Genomic DNA, 26,186 nt, shown 5'->3' on the forward strand with positions numbered 1-26,186 from the left:
AATAAAAATGTGATGCATTGTAGATGGATAGCACAGAGCAATAACGAACAGGAGAAGTGAAGAGGTCAGCAGGGTGGTGTAGCAGAGTCTGGGATACATTTGGCCCCAGGTAAAAGCTTAGTGGTCAGCAGAGTGGAAATTAGATGTCAGCAAAGGTTAAGAGTTGGAAGCATAAGACAGTCATGGTGGGTGAAGACTTACCATGGAATTAAAAAAAACAATCCTGTTGTGACCACTAACAAAAGGGATTGATTGTTACATTGGGCTGTAAAATACCATTGATGCCAATGGTAGGTTGGGCTGTAAAATACCATTGACTGCAATGGTAGGTTGGTTGTTACAGCAGTAGGCACAGATGTGGAAGAGATGAAAGGGAGCATGGATAAAAAAAAGCAGTCGGAAGAGTCAAGTTGGGAATGGAAGACTGAGCAATTATTGGCAGCAAGGGATCCTGGATACCACACCACTACGAGTGTTCAATATTTTTAATAAGAGTAAGTATTTAAATAGACTTCTGATAATTGCCCACCTCAAAAAGCTAGCTACCAATGATAAGTTTTCATATTTCAATAAATATAAACAGAGTGGCAACTTTTAACCCAAAAACATGATTCAACACATTGTAGTATTCATAGAAAAAGGATGATACGAAAGGTCTTTTCTTTGCTTGTATTCATTCTTTTATTCAATATCTTCTAATTTATGACAAACAGTTATGCACAGCCAAAGCATTTTGCCCAACATTTGGGCTTTCTCGGGGCCAGAAACAAACAAGATATATTTTTAGAACTCCATAACTTCTCCCATTTGATTCTACATCCGTGGTGGTACCTCACTTGAAGTTAGACTCAGTCCAAATTTGATTTACACCAGTTGCCCGCGTCGTGTAATATGCCGAACAAGGGCATGTGGATTGAGTAAAGAGAGGATTTGATTTTGAACTACATACTCCATTTAAATATTTAATGTAATAATTAGAGATTCAGACGACTGAATCTAACTTCAAGCGAGGTACCACTGCAGATGTAGAATCAAATGGAGAAGTTATGGATTTCTAAGAAACATATTTTGTTTGCATACTATGGTATATCAAATCAGGGAGGTTGTTTGGGGCCGTGACAAACCTTAGCAGCATCAGCCACATCGCAAGTCAGTGCTGCATCCCAGAAGTTACCCCGAAATGCATAACCTCTCCTAGACCACGGGCAGGCAGCATCTCCTACCCAAAATAAGTGTTCGCTAATAACATTTTACACACTGGGGGTATTGAACAAATGCAGGGGCAGAGCTCAAGAAGCACAAAAAGTGTGATTTAAAAGTGGTGATGCAGTAATGCAGGGACCATGACTGAAACAGGTTAATTTAACCACTTATATCTGACACTTGTCAGAGCTGTTAATCTTCTGGGATGTCTGATCAGATGCAGCCTCAGTATGAGACTTGAAGCAGAGTTAACCATGCTTGGAAGGGCCTAAACATATTGTGGGGCCACATCTCACGCAAATAGTGCTTTGGCTGCAGCCGGCATTCCAGAGCCGAGTGTGCATTTGAATTTGCACAAGCATGTTTGATTTCGATGCCATGCATGGACAATAATTAAAGCATACAGCACATCAAGCGAACTGGAGATTATATATAGCTCGAATTTTTCGCCATCACGCAGAAAACACACAGCACTCCGGAGAGACAAGTCAGGTCCACAGTTTCTTTATTGTTCAGGGACCCCACAACAAACGCGTTTCGCCTTAGTCAGTGACACCATGCATTTAACACATTAATAAAGTTTTTGAACCTTAATGGAGATATATATATATATATATATATCTCCAAATCAAAGAGAGTTGTCCTCTCGAGTAAGGCCACACACAGGAGAATGAATTTCGGCGCTTTATTGAACAGCAACAGTCGAGGTGTCAGGGCAATTCATCATGAAGTTCAGGAGCCCGACGCGTTTCGTGCTAAGACGCACTTCTTCATGGGCTTGGAATTGCTAACATCCGCGGCACAGTTTCTGGAGCACCTGATATTCCTCAAGGCACCGCCCCAGTAGGCGTGTACCGTCGCAAGGTCCACTGGCCCTTGTAGTGCTTCACCATCCTTCTCCAGTGAGTTAGGGCCGCGCTGTTAAGTTATGCAAACATGAATCCCAAGTGGGGCATGACGACAGAGTCCTGAACAACTCACCGTACTTTATTGCTGGTTTCGGCCTGTCTCCTGTCCCTTTTTGTGCCACATGCCTTTTGCATCAGCACTGGTCTGTTCTCTGCAGCAGGGCCTTTCTCACGGCAGGACGGGCCGTTAAATATCCAAATCAAAGAGAGTTGTCCCCTCGAGTAAGGCCACACACAGGAGAATGAATTTCGGCGCTTTATTGAACAACAGCAACAGTCGAGGTGTCAGGGCAATTCATCATGAAGTTCAGGAGCCCGACGCGTTTCGTGCTAAGACGCACTTCTTCATGGGCTTGGAATTGCTAACATCCGCGGCACAGTTTCTGGAGCACCTGATATTCCTCAAGGCACCGCCCCAGTAGGCGTGTACCGTCGCAAGGTCCACTGGCCCTTGTAGTGCTTCACCATCCTTCTCCAGTGAGTTAGGGCCGCGCTGTTAAGTTATGCAAACATGAATCCCAAGTGGGGCATGACGACAGAGTCCTGAACAACTCACCGTACTTTATTGCTAGTTTCGGCCTGTCTCCTGTCCCTTTTTGTGCCACATGCCTTTTGCATCAGCACTGGTCTGTTCTCTGCAGCAGGGCCTTTCTCACGGCAGGACGGGCCGTTAAATATCCAAATCAAAGAGAGTTGTCCCCTCGAGTAAGGCCACACACAGGAGAATGAATTTCGGCGCTTTATTGAACAACAGCAACAGTCGAGGTGTCAGGGCAATTCATCATGATGAATTGCCCCGACACCTCGACTGTTGCTGTTGTTCAATAAAGCGCCGAAATTCATTCTCCTGTGTGTGGCCTTACTCGAGGGGACAACTCTCTTTGATTTGGATAGAGATATAGATATAGATATAGATATATATATATATATATATATATATATATGAAGAGAGAAAGAGAGCGTGAGAAAGAGAGCGAAAATGGCACTGCTCTGGAATACATTTTAATTGTACATTCCAAAGGAGCGCCGGCCATCTTATATGCTGATCTTCCTGACTCACACAGAGAATGTAGCACAAGGGCTAGTGCGCCAACTTTAAAGCCGAAGAACAGGGTTCAAGTCTCAGGCAGGAGTCACAACTGCCCCTTTTAAACTGGTGCTCATGTAAAGTGCTCCAATACCTTCTCTCAAGTTAAATTTATAAAATAAGAGAACAAACAGCAGGAGGGGGATGGAAAACAAATACACGCTTGATCACAGATAAAAAAAAAGAAGGGCATCAGATGAAAATGAGTACTTCGGCCCCAGGACACTGATGAGAAATACAAGCAATAACAGAAAATAGTATGCTACAGTCAACAGAAACGGAGGAAAAAAGTGGCAAGCACACAAACCAATTAAAAGTAAGGGTGGGAAGTAAGCCCCTTTTAAAATCTATATTAAATACAATAGATTTCACTTAAAAAATTATGTATCAGGAAAGTGCAAATGTTGGGACATATGAATCCTGCATTTAAGGTGATTATAGAGAGAACTTTTTATAAAAAGGGTTAGGATTTTCCATGGCAGAAGCACTGGTGATCCATCAAAAGGTACACTTGGAGTGTCAAAGATGATTTTGGTATGCGTCTCATTTTTCAAACATAGGAATGGAGTTACAATGTTGTCAATGGATGGCAAAATGTATTGGGAAGTGTGAATCTAATCAGATGCTGCAAGTGCAAGTGGTTTTTATACAGAAGTAGTAAGTCGCCATTCTGAGGGCACTAGGGGAGAAGCTATGGTGTACAAGGTAAATAACAGTTTCTAGATAGACTGCAACAGCAGAGGTTAAATGGGAGGGGGCCAGGCACAACACACACAACAGAGTAGGATTTTCCTGGGTGGCAGGAAAAAAAACAGAATTGTAAAAGCAGAAGCGGCTGTGTGTCACTGATCAAGCGATTCCATGTCTGAATGGGGTGGAAAGGATGCATTATAGGGAGTAGTAAAAAAAAAAACAAATTTAATTCTAGAAACCCAGTGTTGCGCCTGTTGAAAGTAAGGAAGGCAGCAGATGGCTGTGCTGAAAAGATGTCCATACAAACTCAAGAAGAGGAGATGGCTTATTCTCGAACGCATGCACCTGAAAACTGAATTAATGTGTATATATATATATATATATATATATATATATATATATATATATATATATACACACACACACACACATATAATTAAACAGAGTCACACAAATTTAGCAGGTGAGGATTGCGAGGGAATTCACAACTGACCAAACACCCCAGTCAGTCCCTTTATGGAACGCATACATCCAAAGACTGATTGGCTGAAATATATATATATACACACATATATATATACATACATACATACATACATACATACATACATACATACATACATACACACAAACACAAACACATACTTAAACGGAGTCACAGAAAATTAACAGGTGAGGATAGCGAGAGAGTTCACAACTGACCAAACACCCCAGTCTCTTTATGTTACAACTTGAGGCCAAGAGGAACCACAGAAGTGGCAAGTGAAAGTATGTTACAGAGAATAAAGGCGCGAGAGTAAGAACGACTTCCAAAAAGGCCCAAAGTATAAATTACAAATAAAAGCAGAAAAGCAGCTCGTTGTACTTTGAAGTGCAATACAATGTTTTAAACAAGCGGAGGATGATGTTGTGAAAGTAGAAAGGCCATAACAATTATAGTGGGTGGAAACGAAAAAAATCAACGATGGCACGAAATATAGTCTCAGAAAAACGAAATCCTAACGCCTTAAACTTTTTAGGACTGTCGCAAAACATTTATCCTCAACAAGCTTGCTAGAACTATTTAAAGTACACTAAAACAAAAAATAATGCGCCCACTTTTTAACAAACCTACTGTACCAGTTCAACCTTCCTAAAACGGCAAGTTACTGTAAACTTCCTTTTAACGGCCAAGATCACAAGTACGAAATCCACAACGTGACAGGACGTTAGCAAACTTAAACTTATGAAGCGGCAATATGGTTGCAGTATGTCTGATGCTCTTACCCGCTTCGGAAGGCTGTACACGGGGTAGTTTAAGGGAGTCCATGAAAGAAAAGCGCACTGAGAGGTCAATGCAAGGAAGAAAGGCAGATAAAATAACAAAAAGCTGCTTTGTAGCAGTCAACAATGAACGCCCAGCCAAACTGCAGCGCCGCTATCGTTAATAGGAGGGGGCTGTTTCTTCTCAGTTTAAAGGGCGCAGGTGATGGAAATTAAGTGCTTGCATGAAAAGAAGCCCAACTACTGAAACACGACAAAAAGAAGCCCGACTGCCCCGAGGGAAAAATGCAAAGTAGGTAATGATGACGATTACCAGCAACAGGGATGGACTTTTAAAAATGAAAAGTTAAAACTCTTGCCTGACCACCCCCCCCCCCCCCCGAATAATTGCTCACGTTTCTTTAATGAAGGAGTCAATGCTGCAAATGAAGAGACAGGAAGCAATTAATTACCCGACATGTCTTTATTAAAAGAGTCATACGGCACACGACCAGACAGGACGCAAATCTCGAGTAGAATAATGAAAGAAACTTGAAATAAATAAAAATGTATAAGCATGCACGGAGTGAAAGAATGAAATATATTTTCGAGGCATGCACGGAGTGAAATAATGGAGTAAGTTTTCGAGGCATGCACGGAGTGACAGAATCACCCTAGGCATGCACGAAGTGAAAGAGTACATTTTCAAGGAGAAAACAAAGATGTGACACTGTATGGAAGCGCAGTTAATGGCTAAATTACATAAATAAACTCTTATTTCATGGATTTTACGTTTTAAAAAAATATGATGGTTATTTATTGTGAATCTTTAAAATGTGCTCACACTGTGAGCATTCTGTCATTAGTACAATTAGTGTGACACTGCTTTTAACACTCTCTTTTTTGATAAAACATCTGCCCATCTTTGTGTGCATTGCGGATGAACTCAGATTTAACATATTGCAGCATCAAAAATTCAAGTGAACAGTTTCCCCCAGTCGAGTTTTGAATTTAAAAGAGGCCAAAAGACAAGAGAAAACAATGCTTCATCCCGAAATAAGATTATTTCTGCTTAAATGTCAGACGACCTTCTGAATCATGTGAAATAGGTTGATGACTGATGTGCTGTGGTGAACTGCATGCTGTAATGACACATTTGCGTAAAGTAATGCTCATACCACCACCACCACTCAGAAACATGTTTGCATTTTTATATATCTGTTACTGTTCTACAAAACATTAGAAAAATATAGCAACACCATGTTCCTGAGGTTGTACAATATACAGACACTATTTTACCTTTTTCAGCAGAAGGCTGGCCTACACAAGATGTTCACAGCACTCAAGAAAGATGACAAAAATCACAAAAGAAAAACAAGCATTGGCATAGCCAATAGGTCTCGCATTTGAGACCTTATAAGTGTTTAGCCAAGCAGTTGGTGTTGTTGCACCAAGGATATTCTGCTGCATAACTAAATACTTATAGGGTCCAAAAAGCGAGACCTATTGGCTATGCCAATGCTTGTTTGTTTTGTGTTGCTGTTTTGTTTAAGTTGCCAGATCTACACTAGCTGGACATATCTTTTGTTAACAGGTCTTTGCATCAAATGAACTTGTTTTCATTGCTCTGAATGTTGTTTCCATTAAGGTTGCAGGAACAGTCATTCCCGGGGGTGTGGGGGCTGCCTAGCTCTGCGCATGCGTCAAATTTTGCAAATGAGAAAAAACCTGGTGCAGGCGCAATTTACAAGTGCAGAGTGAGTGAGCCCCAGGCAGCATGACACACTCACACAGGAGTTCATGCACTGCACCTGTATACTCAGCATGGTTTAAGGAAACTCGACCCACTCCCTCCCACACATATTTACCAAGAAACACTGGGAAGAGCCTGCTTGCTGCACTGACGGCTGGTGGTGTGTGTGCCAGGTGATAGCGTGCACTGGTGGCTGGTGGTGTATGTGCCCGGTGAAAGCGTGCACTGATGGCTGGTGGTGTGTTTGCCTGGTGTAAGCATGCACTGATGGCTGGTGGTGTGTGTGCCTGGTGAAAGCGTACACTGATGGCTGGGGGTGTGTGTGTCCCGTGAAAGCGTGTACTGATGGCTGGGGGGGTGTGTACCCGGTAGAAGCGTGCATTGACGGCTGATTGTGTGTGTGCCTGGTGGAAGCGTGCACTGACGGCTGGTGGTGTGTGCCTGGAGGAAGCATGCACTGATGGCTGGTGGTGTGTGTGTGCCTGGTGGAAGCGAGCACTGATGACTGGTGGTGTGTGTGCCCGGTGAAAGCGTGCACTGACAGCTGGTGGTGTGTGTGCCTGGTGGGAGCGTGCACTGATGGCTGGTGGTGTGTGTGCTTGGTGGAAGCATGCACTGACGGCTGGTGGAAATGTGTGCCTGGTGGAAGTGTGCACTGACGGCTGGTGGTGTGTGCCTGATGGAAGGGTGCACTGATGGCTGGTGGTGTGTGCCTGATGGAAGCGTGCTCTGACGGCTGATGGTGTGTGAGCCTGGTAGAAGCGTGCACTGACGGCTGATGGTGTGTGTGCCCAGTGAAAGCGTACACCGATGGCTGGTGGTGTGTGTGTGCCTGTGAAAGCGTACACCGACGGCTGGTGGTGTGTGTGCCTGGTAAAAGTGTGCACTGAAGGCTGGTAGTGTGTGTGCCTGGTGGAAGCATGCACTGATGGCTGGTGGTGTGTGTGTGTGCCTGGTGAAAGTGTGCACTGACGGCTGGTGGTGTGTGCTTGGTGGAAGCGTGCACCGACGGCTGGTAGTGTGTGACGGCTGGTAGTGTGTGTGCCTGGTGAAAGTGTGCACTGACGGCTGGTGGTGTGTGTGCCTGGTGGAAGCTTGCACTGACAGCTGGTGGTGTGTGTGCCAGGTGGAAGCGTGCACTGACCGCTGGTGGTGTGTGTGCCCAGTGAAAGCGTGCACCGACGGCTGGTGGTGTGTGTGTGCCTGGTGAAAGCATGCACTGACGGCTGGTGGTGTATGGCTGGTGGAAGCGTGCACAGACGGCTGGTAGTGTGTGTGCCTGGTGAAAGTGTGCACTGATGGCTGGTGGTGTGTGTGCCTGGTGAAAGCGTGCACTGACGACTGATGGTGTGTGTGCCTGGTGGAAGTGTGCACAGACGGCTGGTGGTGTGTTTGCCTGGTGTAAGCGTTCACTGATGGCTGGTGTTGTGTTTGCCTGGTGAAAGTGTACACTGATGGCTGGGGGTGTGTGTGCCCTGTGAAAGCGTGTACTGATGGCTGGGGGTGTGTGTACCCGGTGGAAGCATGCATTGACGGCTGGTTGTGTGTGTGCCTGAGGGAAGCGTGCACTGATGGCTGGTGGTGTGTGCCTGGAGGAAGCATGCACTGATGGCTGGTGGTGTGTGTGTGCCTGGTGGAAGCGTGCACTGATGGCTGGTGGTGTGTGTGCCCGGTGAAAGTGTGCACCGACAGCTGGTGTTGTGTGTGCCTGGTGGAAGCGTGCACTGATGGCTGGTGGTGTGTGTGCCTGGTGGAAGCATGAACTGACTTTTGGTGGTGGATGTGCCTGGTGGAAGTGTGCACTGAAGGCTGGTGGTGTGTGCCTGATGGAAGCGTGCACTGATGGCTGGTGGTGTGTGCCAGATGGAAGCGTGCACTGATGGCTGGTGGTGTGTGAGCCTGGTGGAAGCGTGCACTGACTGCTGGTGGTGTGTGTGTCTGGTGAAAGCATACACGAATGGCTGGTGGTGTGTGTGTGTGTGCCTGGTGAAAGCGTGCACCGACGGTTGGTGGTGTGTGTGCCTGGTGAAAGTGTGCACTGAAGGCTGGTAGTGTGTGTGCCTGGTGGAAGCGTGCACTGATGGCTGGTGGTGTGTGTGTGTGCCTGGTGAAAGTGTGCACTGACGGCTTGTGGTGTGTGCTTGGTGGAAGCGTGCACCGACGGATGGTAGTGTGTGACGGCTGGTAGTGTGTGTGCCTGGTGAAAGTGTGCACTGACGGCTGGTGGTGTGTGTGCCTGGTGGAAGCTTGCACTGACGGCTGGTGGTGTGTGTGCCGGGTGGAAGCGTGCACTGACCGCTGGTGGGTTGTGTGCCCAGTGAAAGCGTGCACCGATGGCTGGTGGTGTGTGTGCCTGGTGAAAGCATGCACTGACAGCTGGTGGTGTATGGCTGGTGGAAGCGTGCACTGATGGCTGGTGGTGTGTGTGCCTGGTGAAAGCGTGCATTGACGGCTGGTGGTGTGTTTGCCTGGTGGAAGTGTGCACAGACGGCTGGTGGTGTGTTTGCCTGGTGGAAGCATGCACTGATGGATGGTGGTGTGTGTGCCCGCTGGAAGCGTGCACTGACGGCTGGTGGTGTTGTGCCCAGTGAAAGCGTGTACTGATGGCTGGTGGTGTGTGTGCCCGGTGGAAGCGAGCACTGAGGGCTGGTGGTGTGTGTGCCTGGTGGAAGCGTGCACTGACAGCTGGTGGTGTGTGTGCCTGGTGGAAGCGTGCACTGACGGCTGGTGGTGTGTGCCTGGTTGAAGCATGCACTGACGGCAGGTGGTGTTTGTGCCTGGTGGAAGCGTGCACTGACAGCTGGTGGTGTGTGTGCCCGGTGAAAGCGTGCACTGATGGCTGGTGGTGTGTGTGCCCAGTGAAAGCGTGCACTGATGGCTGGTGGTGTGTGTGCCTGGTGGAAGTGTACACTGATGGCTGGTGGTGTGTGTGCCCGGTGGAAGCGTGCACTGACGGCTGTTGGTGTGTGTGCCAGGTGGAAGCATGCACTGACAGCTGGTGGTCTGTGTGTGTGTGTGTGCCTGGTGAAAGTGTGCACTAACGGCTGGTGGTGTGTGCCTGGTGAAAGAGTGCACCGATGGCTGGTAGTGTGTGACAGCTTGCAGTTTGTGTGCTTGGTGAAAGTATGCACTGACGGCTGGTGGTGTGTGTGCCTGGTGGAAGTGTGCACTGCAACTGGTGGTGTGTGTGTCCGGTGGAAGCGTGCACTGACGGCTGCCGGTGTGTGTGCCTGGTGGAAGCGTGCACTGACAGCTGCTGAGTGTGTGTGCCTGATGAAAGTGTGCACTGACGGCTGGTGGTGTGTGCCTGGTGGAAGCGTGCACCGGCAGCTGGTAGTGTGTGACAGTTTGTAGTGTGTGTGCCTGGTGAAAGCATGCACTGACGGCTGGTGGTGTGTGTGCCTGGTGGAAGCATGCACTGATGGCTGGTGGTGTGTGTGCCTGGTGGAAGCGTGGACTGATGGCTGGTGGTGTGTTTGCCTGGTGGAAGCGTGCACTGACGGCTGGTGGGTGTGTGCCTGGTGGAAGCGTGCACTGATGGCTGGTGGCGTGTGTGTGCCTGGTGGAAGCAGGAGCATTCACAATGATAGAAGACGCAAATGAAACTGACGAAGACGGAGGGGGAGAAGGAAGGGGAGTGCGAGCAGAGGAGCATGATTCAAAGCGAGAAAACACAAATCAGGCTGACCAGTAGGGAGGGGCAAAAGGGAGGGGGGTGGTGCAAGCAGAGGAGCCTGAATACAGCAATAAAAACACAGATGGCAGCTGTGCACGTGCTAGACCGTGAATGTAAGCAGTAGGCCAGCAAAAGCCTCTGATGGCACTTTTAAAAGCCACTTGCTAAATGTCTCGAAGAGACAGCTATGCGCTGTCTCAGACGAGACCTAAAAAGGGAGTTAGTCTTTTAAAAAAGTGTTATGTCAAGTACAACAAGGATATAGAATTCCAATATTGTAAACAGGTAGTGTTTTATCGTACATACTCATTTTCAGCCTCTTGGAGCAATCTCTTCGAACATTTGATGGCACGGACACAAAAGCTAAGATATTTATATTATATTTAACATGTTGTTGGGACTAAGGATTTCAATCCAGTAACCGTCAGGATCCTGTATAAAAGCAAGTCCTTCCTTTTTACCATCATCTGGTTGCTTCACAGATGTTACTCCTAGATCTTCAAATCTTTTACAAACTTTGTAGACATCTGGAAATGCAATGCCAATGTCCCCAAATCCTCGAGAGTCAGAGCTTCCGTTATGATAACTAGGCCTGGGTGGTAAATTCTGTTTCTCTCGTGGAATTTGGGTAATTTTGCGTTCCGCAGAGAACGCAAAATTGTCCAAAATTCTGCGTTGCGCGACTTCGCGAAATTTTTTGCTTGTTTGCGTTCTCAAAATGCGTGTTCGCAAGATATTTACCCCCCGAGAACACAAACAGAGATTGCAAAACAGAAAAAAGCATCACGAACAAGCAATACAGCATGTTCGTGGAATTTCTGCATGTTCGCAGAGATTTGTTACCGTTTCGCGGAGATGTGCGTAACGCAATTACGCAAATTCCACCCACCCCTAATGATAACTCCTCTCTTCACTTCCCCAATTATGAGTCAGTTCTATTGTGGCCTTTCTGGAAAAAGTCCATGCTGTTCATTCTTTTGTATCGCTGGGAATGTCCTTTTTGTCTTCATAACCCATTAAATAAAGTGAACATTTCATAGATGAAAAATCACATTTCTGCAAGAGTGTCATTTAAAGAACTTTGGTGTAAAATTCTAATGACTTTTTGGGATCTTTTATCCTAAGCATAGTTTGCTCCATCAAGTAATCCTTAGTGCTGGGGTCCCGGTCTGTGCAGGCGCCGACCATGTCTTCTTTGGACAGGCCATGCAACTCCGGCGCCAGGACTTCGGACATGATGCCGCTGCGGCGGCGGGTTTTGGGCGAAAGAGAGGAAACCTGACCCTGGGACTGAACTAGGCGGAGAGGCGGGAGCTAGGTCCCTTACATTCAATTTCTTTATTTTTTGAATTCTTTTTATTAAAGTGAAAAAACATAAAAGCCAATTACAGGTACCTTACTTCACGGAACATAGTGCAATTATACCAACATAGAATAAATCAATGGGCATTCCCCAGGGCAAAGACGATGCTATGAAAAGTCACTATCGTGCGGTCGCATTAAAACAGGAGAGACGTTCTTTCCAGATCAGCCAGCATTAATCACAAACCCCACCACCCCAAGAGACCAAAGCGTTACAAACAGGATATTTCCTAGTGGCAGGAGGGCGTAAGGCAAGAGAACTAAAAGTGAAACTACGACCGCAAAAATCATGCAAACCAACCCACGATACATTCTACAAATCAATGTGAACAACATCACCCCTGAGACCCATCGAACAGGCTTACCCCATAGGAAGGCACCCGACATCAGGATATTAATAGGATACTGAACACAAAAACAAACAAAGACAATACAAAGCACCCCAACCCCCCCCCACCCTGCACCCCTGCATATGACTTTGGCCTAACCCCAACTAGCAGTGTGCCTGTCGTCCCATCTAACTAGGTTCTAAAAGTAGAAAAAAAAGGAAGTGTGGAGGAGGATATCTTCATATACGCTCCCAGTCTCCCCTCCCCTCCGCCAGAAACAAGCAACCCCGTGAATTAGCTATAATTTTAAAAGAAACAACAACAAAACAGGCAGGGGAAGCCGTAAACACCGCCCAACTTGATCATAGTGATGACAAATCCCCCATTTATTGAAGCCACAATCTTGAACCCAGTCCGTAAATCTCATCCCTGGCCCTTTCGATCTTTCATGCGAACCCCTTCCATACGAACCACCGCATTAACAGGAGAGTCAAGAGCACCAAAAGTTTGGAAAAGTTAAGTCTGGAAAGAGTCAAAAGTGTTAAGCTCTCGTGGGTTACTCTGTCCCTGACAATCTCCCTCGCCCAGTCCGATACCAGATGTTGTTTCCTTCTCGACCACGATGAATCAGTCAGGGACGGGAAAGATGGCGTTGTGATCCGGAAAAAAGTACCAGCAGTAACCAGGGACGGAGAGCCAACAGGTCATCCTTCGATCGGCAGCGATGTTAAGGATGGCAATTTTCCCAAGGCCACGGGCTCATTTTCGTTTGTAGATACACTGACCAGGGACTTCATTATTTCTTTCTGCACGGGGCCCATATTCGTCGGCATGATAGTCACCGTGGGGATCATGGCTCGCTGTTGATCTCGCAATGACGCTGGGTCCGGTCTCATACTTCTCGTTACTAATGGACTGGCGATCATTTTGTGGACTATAAGTTCCACTTGTTGATGTAGTGCCGCAATGGCGGCCAAGACGGTCTTCAGTGATGGCTCAGACTCCGTCCGAATCTTCCCCTCTCGATCATCTTCGAACATAGTCACGTTCCCTAGAGAGCCGGGTCTCTCCGGGGGAACCAACAAGAACGAATCGGACGGCTACAGAGGGTGACTTGCCAATTATAACGGCAGCACTCCGTTAGTCTGCTACCGCGAGTGAGGATCTCGACCCAGCGGACCCGGTGGCGCAAACCGGGTCCCCGGTACCGAGATCCCCACCCACAACCCCAGACGCGCTTTGTCACCACTCCTGCGGTAGTAAATCTACCAAATGACCGCCATCGAAATCGGGCAAAAACAAGTTCCACAGCGAGAGACCAGACCCCACCAGTGTCCCACGGCTGATGTTGATCAACTGAAACCCGGCTGGGTCAGTACTCGAGGCCCCGGCTCACGATCTGGGTTAGGCCGTAGATTAAAACACGACGTATCTTCGTCATTCAGAGAGGTAAAATTCTCCAGACTTCACCATCAGACTCTGTACCGGTTCAGACACGCGAAAGGTGGGCGGAAATTCAGGATATTAAACAGGATCGTCCGGCTGGAGAAGGAGGCCGGCGGAGCAGGGAGCCTACGTGGCCATCTTGGTTGCTAGCGTAGCTCCTCCTCCCATACATTCTAATTTTTAACAAGTATTTCATAGAGCCAAGGTTTTAGATTGCTATGAGTGACATAATCATAATGTCAGAGTAATTATGAGTGACATTTGAATGACTATGAGTGACACTTTCTTGCCAGCAAAATTAAGCAATACAGAGGAGGGACGACCGCACTGAAAAGCGTTACACCTTAGGAATGGTACTTGTCAGGAATCCTTGACTAGGACGGACAACAGATCAGTATTTCTGTCCTGAGACACTGTTTGCATCAATATTTCAACTTTCTTGCAAATCAACATGCTGTGCACTTTATTGCTGTTAGATAACTTGTAGGTACTGAGTTACTGCTTATCATTTAAAGGCAGAGCCGAATCCCATCTAAGTGGACATGTTTCTTCTTCTCAAATTCCATTCCTTTCTGATGAATTCATTCTATAGTTTATCCATTCTCCCCAACTCATTTATGATTATTGTTGCAAATATATTTGTTGCTCACCCATAAACAAACCAAACTGGGTGTACTGCACTTATATTTTATACTTTTGCGAACAGTTGGAGCCCCTAGATTGACATTAAATGATTACCATGTAAAACTACTATTACTGGTTTTTGGAAAAGTTAATGCCGCCTTTTACTTGACCTCCATTGCTAGGGGCAAGGGGTACTAAACTGAAATAGGCACCGTGTAATATGGCTAAGTAGGTTCAACTCCCAGCTGTAAGGATTGGTGTGAAATCTGCAAGGCCCATGAATGGATGTGGTCTCCGTTCTTCATTTTTATCTGATGTTGATGGTGTGGGGTGGTGTGATGTTATTTATAGTGCTGTGGAGCTCCAGTGATGATGACACCTCGAGCACTGTAGAAAAACAAACTTTATTATTACAAATACCATGAATCGGTGTCATTGTATGTCAAGTGGACTTCAAGGCATGCGTTAAAATTCTTCATTTGTGGATGTTGTCCCTGTTTTTACAATTTTCTTACAAGCATGAGCTATGATTACTGTGTGCAGAACAAGGTTTGTACAAAGTATGGCTCCAGGCACACAGGGTGAACATTGTCACATAGAAAATGCGCTCCTAAAGGGCTACAGTTCTTGTAGAAATAAAATCCTTCTTTTTGAATATGATGTAAAGTGGAATGTCTGCTTGGGAGTGTATACAAATGATTCCATGGCATGTTTCTGCCTCTGCAGAGCGCCTTTGACCAGGGAGTGTGGAAGTTGTTGAAAACGACAGCAGGCCTCACATGCAGCTTGTCCGTGAGCAGAGGTCCACCAGGGGCTTACTATGGCATGCATTGCTCTGGAGCCCCGAGGAGGAACTGCCAGTTCTTTAGCCATGTATGAAATGCTGCTGAGGGCAGATCACCTTGTAGACGCCCCACTGAATGGAGTCTGGCCTTCCTGCCATAAGTAACTACTACACTGAACTTAGACACATTTACTTCTTTGGAGGGTGGCAATGATTCCTCATGCCACTTAATTCTGGCTCGTCCAGGACCTGAGCTTACACGCACACATCTCAGGTGTGGCCAGTATGGTTGGGTCCGGTTGCGTGATACCATGTGCGTACACTGCAGCTGCAAGCTCTTTCTCATAGTGCCAGCTGCAGCAGAGTGTCAGTGTGCCAGCAGGTACATGAGCCGCTGGTTGGGTCGGGTTCATCGCTGGGAACCCGCCACGTGGTGCAAGGGGCCATCTATGCTGCCATTGCCCCAGCAGCCCTTAGTGCAGCCAGCAGCCCATGAAAGCTTTGTGAAATGCCGCCCGCTCAAGTTGCATGCCTCAAACCATACAACGTCTTGGTAGCCATTGGGCTGGGCAGGCACGGGCTTCGACATCCTGATGCCAGTGAACCCTAATGCTGCACGCATGGCCTAAGTGTTATATTGTAAAACTGTGCAGCTCTTGCAGCTACACCAGAGCCCACAAGCCTGCCTGGAACAGTACACACTGCATTCTGCCACTTAAGCTTGTAGAACAGTACATTATTATATAGCAGCACTCCAGCTTGACAGTTGAGGGGGCACTATAATGAGTGACTTTGCTTTTCAGTGCGGTGAAGCGGATCACCACACTGAAATGCGTTAGTCTAACGCCTGATGCGTGGTACTTGGCAGAGCTGGTTTTGCAACTCATGCTTGTCTTTTACATGGACGGTTGGCAATGTGAATAAGTGTGCATTCACCACTGATGTGAAGCAAGGCCAGTTTAAAATGACCTTGCAGTCCAGTAAGATTAGGGTTCATAAATGGTAAGATGTTTTTGAGCTTGAAGAGTTTGATTATGACATGTGGTGGAGCTGTTGTGATTAGGCAGGGGAAGTGATCTACAGGTCTGATTTTGCTATGGATGGATACCCCAGGGCATTGTGCTTGCAAGGGTATTGTGCAAGTCAGTAAATTGACTGCTGGCATGATTTAGTACCTCTGCATTCTTGTTGGCATAATGCATCCCATCCCTTGTGTAGAAAGGGGTGAGGGTTTGCGGAATTTATATGGCACAGTCACGTGAAACCTGTCTTGCATATGAGTCTGGAGGAGGCTTTATAGACTGGATATTTAATATTTGAGTCTTGTATCAGTTGGCAATAGCCATAAATACTTGCAACTATCTGTTGTGTATATAGCCAAAGTTCCTGCGATGGGTAGAAGTAAGCATATTTGCACTCTGCTTTCATAGCTAATACCGAAGCAGGCACATTTGGTGTACACACAGCCGATTAATAAGAACAGCATGCAACTGCACGTACTTCATGAAAACGTCATGCAGCAGGCCTACAGATGACAATACAAGTTTTTTTTCATGGTTCAAGTGCCGCTCTGCCCCTGTTTTAACAAGCATCTGCAATGCAATAGGTCTCAAATTTGAGCTATTGGCATTGTAAATGGCAATGCCTTTTATTTATGTTTTGATTTTTTTAAACATAAATAAAAGGCATTGCCATTTACAACGGCAAAAGCTTCAACTCTTGCAAATTTGAGAGCAATTGCATTCCAAATGCTTGAAGGCATCGCTGAGTTGCCCCCTTCTGTCTTCCATGGGCCCTGAAGAGCTCCCTGTTTGCTCTGCCAGTGGTCACTCCTGCAGCAAGAGAAACTCATTAAAGAAAATAGTGCTTACAGACTAAAAAAGTCTTACTGTGTAACAACTGAAGTAAAAGTGCCAGTCCTCATAGGAGGTTACAAATGAAGACAAGGCGGGACTAAGGAGGGACTAACAAGCCTAATAACGAATCAGAAGCCAGTATTTACGAAGGACAATGACACAAGCCGATGACAAATATCGGGAGAGAGTGGGCAGGGCTTCAAGTACATAGTCCAATACAGCATGGCTCGCAGAGCAGCCCGTGCACCACCCAGGCTCGACCTAAAAAGGCCTTGGAATACCTGGCCGCTCAGCTGTACTCCTCTGTAATGCTTCTACAGTACTAAACTGAATAAGCACTGTTTTGTGGTGCAAGATTAACACTCTTTTCAATATATCAACCACCTTAATCAGTGTTAAATTTCTTGGCTTTGCTGCTGTTTGAATGAAATGAACAGCAACCCCTGTTGATTCCCCTCCATGAACCCTTTCTAGCAGTACCATGGGATAATGAGAGTGCTATCTATGAAACTGTAAAACCAACAGTAGATGGACATAATGCAGAACAATGTCATACATTCACCCCAGTACAGAGATCTGGGCCTAAATCCATATTTTTTTTGCACTCCACACCACCCCAGTTCAGACATTGCCATATGCAAATCAGCCTTGGAAACAGTCCAGCCCAGACTTCCAAGCCATGTTTTTCCTGGACCGGAATCAAGCATCCTAGGACCAGTTTCTGGCTATCAGCTGTCTTCAGCCAGGATAGCTTGACTCCAGTGGTGTGGAGAGCATGGAATTCACGTCTGAGCATACCCATCCCACTCGGGGTGACAAATGCAAAACCAACAATTGATGGAAAGAATGCAGAACAATGTCATACATTCACCCCAGTACAGACATCTGGGCCTAAATCAATCGTTCGTTTTTTTGCACTCCACACCACCCCAGTTCAGACATGGCCATATGCAAATCAGCCTTGACCCTGTGCCTCATGGGAACAGTCCAGCCCGAACAGCCAAGCCATGTCTTACCTGGACCGGAATCAAGCATCCTGGGACGGGTTCTGGCTATCAGCCGTCTTCAGCCAGGATAGTTGACTCCAGTAGTGTACTGGGGTGAATATATGACATTGTTCTGCATTCTGTCCATCAATTGTTGGTTTTGTATTTGTCACCCCGAGTGGGACGGGTATGCTCAGACATGAGTCCCGTGCTCTCCACACCACTGGAGTCAAGCTATCCTGGCTGAAGAAGTTTGTCTTTTGTGATTTAAGTTAATTATCAGACTACTGCAATTGGTAAGTGGATCTGATACCACAAACACCTGCATTTTCCAGTTTGAAAAAAATGCATTTGAGGCAATTAAAAAGTAGTGTTGGACCCAAAAATGTTCCTGTTGTATGATGTTCAAAAGAACTACCCAACCAAATGTAATAATGTATGGAAATATCTCACACTGTTATCTGCAACTTCCCACTTCATTCTACAGTTTCTCATTTATGTTGTTTTTATTTAATATTATGAAACAGGCTAAATGGCTCATCCCATATGGTTAAAGACAACAAAAACATTTATTCGACCACTTAAAAAATATATTAGTTGTCAGTACTAAGCCTAAATTTCTAGCCGTTTTTTTCACAGTAACATGCATAGAAGTTAAGCTGTACTATAAAGTTTATTTTGATGGTGATGTTAACAAAGTACATTAATAAAGCATGTTGTAGGATGATAGTCTCTGTAGTGGACTCCCACCCTGTGCTGAAAAATCAAGAAACACGATTAGAGTTCATTAATTTATATTTAGAAGTTTCCTCCTGGACTTATTAAGTACTTTGTGTGTTATTAAAAGAAAGCAGTCCTTTCTTGCTAGTCCAAGTGTGTGAAATGAGTCCAATGCACAGAAAACAGTTTTCTCTTAAGCCACCGATGGTTTTCTCTTAAGCCACCATGGTTGTTTTGGATACACATTTAAACTGAGTGCAAGGAAAAAGATGTTGCTACATAGCCCTACAAGTCTCATTCATCTCCTGGGGCATGACATTCCGGTCCCTGATGACATTATGCTGGACTACGGACAGCCAGGAGGACCTGCAACTACTCCCTCCTCTACTCCTACTGGCTCACCCCAAACATCAGTTTACTACTACGATCTCCCCTCAAAGAACCCTACAAAATTCTCCCTGATGTTATCTCTTCTTTGTCTCATTCAAGACCTATTTTTTTACTCTTGATTATTTTCTCCCTAATCCCTTACTACAGGCTCTTCCCTACTCCCTCTCTCCTTTACTCATCCCAGACCTCAACTTACTACTATGATCTCTCAATTAAGACTCATGAATGTCTTCCCTTCTCTATCCCTCCATTACACTATTCAATCCAGCTTACCGACTTACATGTCCTTCGCTCAAATTAGCTTATACCTTCGAGTACAAATACTAATGCTAATACTAATACTATGCTCATATTTCCTTATACTAATCCACCACTAATCGCTTTGGGTTCCGGAGTAGCGTGCTACTCGCTAAAAAGTGCTTTGACTCCTTACCAGGGGAAGTAAGGGCTATATTGATACAATTACAATTACAATTGCGAGAGATGGAATCATATAATAAACTAAAACAGGAGGAGAGAGAATGACAGAGAAGGGAAACAATAGCACAGATAAAAGAACTAAAAGGGTAAAACACATCAATACAGACAAAATATTAAAGTGTGATGGATAGAAAAAGGCAATGAGAAAAAGCAGACGAGGTAAATGGAGAAATAAAACATTGCAGATTTTATATAATGAACGATTTACAAATCTGTTTTCAAAACGTCACTGGCACTGTAAGTGCATAACAGTGATTCTTTGATTTTATACATGCAATAATAAGGCTGCTATCTTACTGACATATCACCGGCCTGCATTATATTTCTGTGCCTGAGCCCATTAAAACAAGCATTAGCAGAACCAATATGGTTTCCCTATGATAGAGTTATTTGTTTATGCTTTTAAGTAATGATGTGTAGCAGCATGGCTGTAGAGCAGCATGAAGGAAAGTAAAACAAGCATTTGCAATGCAAATTGGTCTCCCATTTGTGAGAGTTAGAGGTATTGGAGATGTAATTGACAATGTCTTTTTCCCTTGTGTTGTGGATTGGTGGGGAGAGGATATATGTGGTGTTTAGTGGAATTGTGAGTTGGCTTGGAATTGTTAGATGTGGAATTGTGTGGTGTAAAGTAGATTTCTGTAGTGGAATTAAGTGGAATGGTGTTCAGTTGCAATATTTGTATATTAATTATGTGTATTGAGTGTTCTGGAATTATGTGGAGTGTAATTGTGCTTCATCGAGTGCAGTTATGTCGAATTGCATTTTGTGTTGTGGAGTTGACTGTTGTGGATTTTAATTATGTGGTGTTCTGTTAAATTTTTTGGCACGATGTGGAATTCTGTGGAGTGGTTTGAATGTATGTGGTGTGTTGTGTAATTGTGTTGTTGAGTTGAAATATGTGGTTTGTTGTTGAATTATGTGGGGTTGAAAGCAAATGTGTAGAGTTAAATTGTGTGGAGTGGAAGTGTGGTGTTGAGTGGAAATATGCTGAATGGAATTATTTTGCACGGCATGGAGTGTATTTGTGCAGATTGTCTTACCAAGTTTCAAAATGATGAAACAATTAGAATAAAAGGCGGCCTTTCGTTGTGCACAAATTTACAAAATCTTATAATATGCAAAGATTTGTCCAAATATCTCAAATAAAACATGCATATTGAATACTCAGTGACATTTGTGTTGCTGAATTTTAGGGAGGGCTTGAATAATGTGGGGTGCTGTTTGGGTTGCTAATGGTGCTAGGGCTCTGCACATCTGTGGCGGAGGGAATGTTAACTCAGTCTAGCACATTTGATACAGGAATTCTGATTCCAACGGTCCAAACAAAGCACCCATACATGTGTATGTGATTCATGGCATTTTGGATTAATTCACTGCTCAGCAGGCAGCAAGTGGGTTTCTTGCGAAACTGTAAACATATTAAATGCCTCAGCATTAGATAGCTATTGAGTCAGGTAAGAAACAAAAGCATGAACATTTATATCACTTTAAAGAGTAAAGACACCATCATCATTTCTTCTGGCTGCACAGAGTAGGGTTACTGTTATATTCCTGACTTTTTCCTCGCTGCATTCTCAATCTGAAATTGCCTTGTGTAACTTTTGAGACATGAGATGGGGGTTGGATCTCGCTGGGGGCAGTCTTGTTTTCTTTATAATGATGCTGACCTGTCTCAACGCCAATGTGATCACTTTGTGTGTTTAGGGCTGGTGTGTTTGGGATGGTCATTCGCCACTAATGACTTAGATCAACTACCAAATACAATAAATTACAATTTCTTTCAGAGGGCTTGGAAGACTTGTGGTTGTATTATTACTTTACTTCCTGAGAAATTGTCATATTCAAGTGGATTTCTAGTCTTTCTGCCCTAGTTAGTGTGTCTGCTCAGTAGGTTATGTGTTCGCTGCTGATATTACTGTGTGACCTGTCAGGTTGAAATCTAGCAGGACCAGCTCCACCTTGCATCCATCCAGCATGGATAAAATGAGTAGCATCAAGTTGTGTAACACTTGTTACAATAGCGCCTACAGATGCAAACCCCTGGTATTACACTACGCACTACATAAAACTATTTATCATCATCATTATTATAAACCTCCTAGTCACAGGTTTGATATTGGCATGGCTGACTGACCATTTCATAGTTCGAAAATCAGATAAGTGAGTTGGGTAATAATGACCCCTTGTTATTCACAGCTCTATAAAACGTAAACATGTGCACTGTAAAAATAACCAGTTTCTTATTTGATAGTAAGACCAACAAGTGCACCTAGCAGGTATTCTGCCTCAGATATCACTACTGCCCTTCTATTTGCAAAATCAAACAGAGAAGAAATGTGTGGGTTTAATTTGCTTACATGGCTATTCGGCAATAGTGCAGAAAATAGATGGTGAATCAGAAGGGTAACAGGAAGCGCATTCGGGAAGAGTTGGACGGAGACAGAAGCCTGTCTGACAATAGACTGAGCTAAGAGCCACATAATCACTAATGTGGATAGATTCTAGCCACAGTGGAGGGCATGCTATGGAGTGGGGATTCAGTGTGAAAAAGGTCTTGTTTTCCAGATTCAGTTTCAAGAACAAGGCAAGGGCAGGTCGCTGACTTAAGTCTAGAGGAGCAGAAGGCCATCAGCATTATCGTAAAATTAGCAAAGAGTATAGGAGATGAAGAGGCGCAAAAAGTTACTTTCTGTGGTACTCACTGTTTGCCTTGGAGAATGTTTGTAGAGAAGAGATGTCTACAAAGCCCTTTAGGGTGAACTACACAATGCATCTTACATGGTGGGGTGTGAATTCTTAACGGAACACACATTTTCCAACAACTCCACACTATATCTTGGAGAAACAAGGGATCATGTGCTTTAATAGTTACAGCTCTGAAACAACGTACAGTATCAGTTCTCCAGAAGCCGTCTATACTAACAAGCCAGCGAGGCAGAGAGCTCCCTCAGTCTAAATCTCTCCAGTAACATTTCTAAACATCTTTTGTGCTTCCGGTGACCGGTCTCTCAGGTCTAAACATAAGAGCACTGTTAGAACTGGGGGTCTATAGTTGGCAGAGGAATGCGCCTTTTTCCAAGTAGGCACCCTTGCTTCTAGTCAGGGTAAGGGGGATACACACTTTAGATAGAGCTTGCTCACCCCCTTGGTAGCTGGCATGAGCAGACTAGCTTAACCCAAAGGCAATGTGTAAAGTATTTGCACCCAAACTCACAGTAACACAGTGAAAACACCAGAAATGGACACCACACCTGTTTAGAAAAATAAAGTAACTTTATCTAAACCAAACAAGACCAAAACAACAAAAATCCAACCTATATGAATTCAAATACGACTTTAAAACAATGATCTCAAAAATAGAACTTGCAGAAAACAAATAGCTCCACCTGGGACTATTATGACATTGTGACAGGCAAGAATTCAAACAATGGGTCAAATGCGAGATGCGTAGGGCATGGAGTCACATTGACCCCCAAGCAGATGTACCTTAGAACGAAGTCTTTGGATGATGCACGGTGTCATGGAGGTGAGGCATCGGTGCCGAGGTTGAGGTCCGTTCCCTGGTTGTCATGGCTGAGGTGAGGCGTCATGTCCACAAGGAGTCGATGCGTCGAGTCCAAGACAGTGGAAGTCAGTTCAGTCGGTGGGGAGGCTTTAGTTCTAGTGAAACGATGCAAAGTCAAAGACTTGTGAACTCACCCTTGTCGGTTACTGGCTCAGCAATAATGGGGCTCAGGCGCTGATGGTGACGAAGTGGGTGTGAGCACCGGAAAGACCGATAACTGCAGACGTCGAAGGGCATCGGAGCTGCAGTATAGACAGGGTGGTACATCGTGCAGTTCATGGGTGGTGCCCCAGGCCTCGCTGCTCATTGTGGTGGTGAAGACGGCATCGGAGTTGGTTTTTCTTGTTTGTGTTGCAGTACCAACCACACAACTGGGATTGGTGCTATTTTGAATGCTGGAGTCCACACAGTAGTCAAGGTGCTGGTCAGTCAGTTGCAGGTGAAGTCTTGGTGTTCCTGAAACTTCACAACAGGACGCTAGCACACACAAGTCCAGTTTATGCTCTTTCCTTGGCAGAAGCAACAACTGCAGGTCAACCCAGCAAAGCCAACAGCAAAGGGGTAGTACTCCTACTCACAGCGCTCCAGCTCTTCTTCTAGGCAAAGGTTCCTCCTGAATACAGAAGTGATCTAATTCTCTGGGGTTAAAGGTTCTCTACTCATACTCTATTTTGTCTTTGTGACAAGGGTCTCTGAGCCCAGTCTAATCAGTTCTGTCTTCTCTGGTGCAGCAAGGCCACAGGAGGTGGAAACAGCATTGTGTAAAGGAGACACAGCCTATTTAGGTGCAAGGGAAACTCTTCCCACCCCTCTAAAGCCAGCCAAGGTCTATTCAACCCAGCAATGCATCTCCCAGGAAAGGCAGGACACACATCAACACCCCCGAGTGGCTCTACAGTGAATGCACATACCTAGCCCCTGTAACGGATCACTGAAATAATATCGACGGACAAAATATCGAGTTGCCAAAATATCGTGGACAAAATATCGACAGTCAAAATATCGAGTTTGTATCTACAAACAGGTAAGTACAAAAATATCGAGTACAAAATATCGTTAACAAAAATATAGATGTAAAAAATATCGACTTTATTAAAAACAGTGTTAAATTAAATTAATATTGAATTTTAATTACTAAAATATACTTAAAACGACTTAAATTAAATTATAATAATTAAATAATAAATGAAAATAATAAAAATAATTTTTTAAAATCTTATTTGTTGACCCTGAACCCTAAAAATACCCCTTTACCCAAAAACCCAAAACTGACCCTGAACCCTAAAAATACCCCTTTACCCAAAAACCCAAAACTGACCCTGAACCCTAAAAATACCCCTTTACCCAAAAACCCAAAACTGACCCTGAACCCTAAAAATACCCCTTTACCCAAAAACTGAAAACTGACCCTGAACCCTAAAAATGCCCCTTTACCCAAAAACTGAAAACTGACCCTGAACCCTAAAAATACCCCTTTACCCATGAACTGAAAACTGACCCTGAACCCTAAAAATACCCCTTTACCCATGAACTGAAAACTGACCCTGAACCCTAAAAATACCCCTTTACCCATGAACTGAAAACTGACCCTGAACCCTTAAAAATACCCCTTTACCCATGAACTGAAAACTGACCCTGAACCCTAAAAATACCCCTTTACCCATGAACTGAAAACTGACCCTGAACCCTAAAAATACCCCTTTACCCATGAACTGAAAACTGACCCTGAACCCTAAAAATACCCCTTTACCCATGAACTGAAAACTGACCCTGAACCCTAAAAATACCCCTTTACCCATGAACTGAAAACTGACCCTGAACCCTAAAAATGCTCCTTTACCCAAAATTTATCAATATTATTTAATTAGCAATTAATTATTAATTAACAATAACAATAAAGTAAATATATTAGAACATTAGCTGTAATTATTTTAATAATTAATATTATTTTTTCAAAATTAATTACTTAAAAATTACACAAAATTATATATATTAAAAATGTACTCTAATTAATGTAATTAACTAATTACAATTAATTAATTAACAATTATTTACTAATACAAAATATGTTCAAAATTATATTAATTAATTAACTAATTAATATTAATTAATTATCAATTAATTATTAATTAAAAATATTAACAAACATATATTAATTAATTAATTATTATTAAATTACTTCCCACCCTATTCCCCTATAAACCCACAACCCGCTACAGAATTACATTACGCAATTATTATAAAAACAAAATTCATGTAATAAAATATTTTATAACATTAATACACACTATTCACACATATTATTACATAAAAATACACTATAAAATATTATATATTATTAAAAAATCGATATTTTTGCTATCTATATTTTATACAGTCGATATTACTTCACTTACCTGAAAAACGATATTTTTGTAGTCGATATTATGTCCAGTCGATATTTTGTCCAGTCTATATTAAAAACTCGATATTATGTCCAGTCGATATTTTGGAGTCGATATTTTGTCTCTATACCCCCTGTAACTCCACAACCAGACAGTCAATGCACAAACCAGTAGAGGCATGCAGAATGTTTAAATAAGAAAATGCCTACTTTCTAAAAGTTCAAAAACTGGGTTGGCGAAGTGAGCTAAAGTAAGATGATGGATTCAACTCAGATCTGTGACTAGGGTGAGTGCCTGAAAGGATTCAGTGCTTCCTCCATCATCTTTTTGTGTTTTTGCTACTTTCTAAAAATGGCATTTTCAAACACATAATTAAAAAAACATCTTAACTAAAAGATGTGTTATTAAATTCTAAGTTCAGCGAACCTTAGCTCCATTTCTATATCTTGTCCCGGTGGAAATTTATGCTTCTAAGATGGTATAAAGCAGCGCCCATTTTAGCCTATGTGACAGATAACCTTTCAAAAGTGAACAACTAAATTGCCAGTATTTCACTATCAGGACATGTAAAACACACCAGTATTTTTTTTGCAGAGTTTTATATAGCACTGGCTAGACCCTGAGGTATCGGAGCGCTTTACATGAGGATCAGTGAATTACAAGTTACAAAGAATTACATCAGTTACATGAGCCAA

At 44.0% G+C, this 26,186-nt stretch overlaps 1 protein-coding gene and 1 pseudogene across 2 annotated transcripts in view; both read right to left on the bottom strand.

Moving 5' to 3' along the window:
• The window catches only part of LOC147703621 (zinc-binding protein A33-like), a 336,075-nt gene that overhangs the window by 237,557 nt on the left and 72,332 nt on the right, over positions 1-26,186 (bottom strand). Inside the window, exon 1 of one of the 2 annotated variants that reach the window (XM_086931962.1) lies at positions 5,158-5,338. The exons of the other annotated variant lie outside the window; for it this stretch is intronic. Within the exon in view, the coding sequence (XP_086788088.1) occupies positions 5,158-5,200 (43 nt within the window). The 5' untranslated portion in view covers positions 5,201-5,338. Of the gene's footprint in view, positions 1-5,157; positions 5,339-26,186 lie in introns of those variants that run through there. 2 annotated transcript variants of the gene reach the window in all.
• On the bottom strand, positions 10,935-11,798 carry LOC147703622 (lactoylglutathione lyase-like; annotated as a pseudogene).

The sequence above is a fragment of the Lissotriton vulgaris genome, chromosome 7, assembly GCF_964263255.1.
Source record: "Lissotriton vulgaris chromosome 7, aLisVul1.2, whole genome shotgun sequence".
NCBI classification, from domain to species: domain Eukaryota; kingdom Metazoa; phylum Chordata; class Amphibia; order Caudata; family Salamandridae; genus Lissotriton; species Lissotriton vulgaris.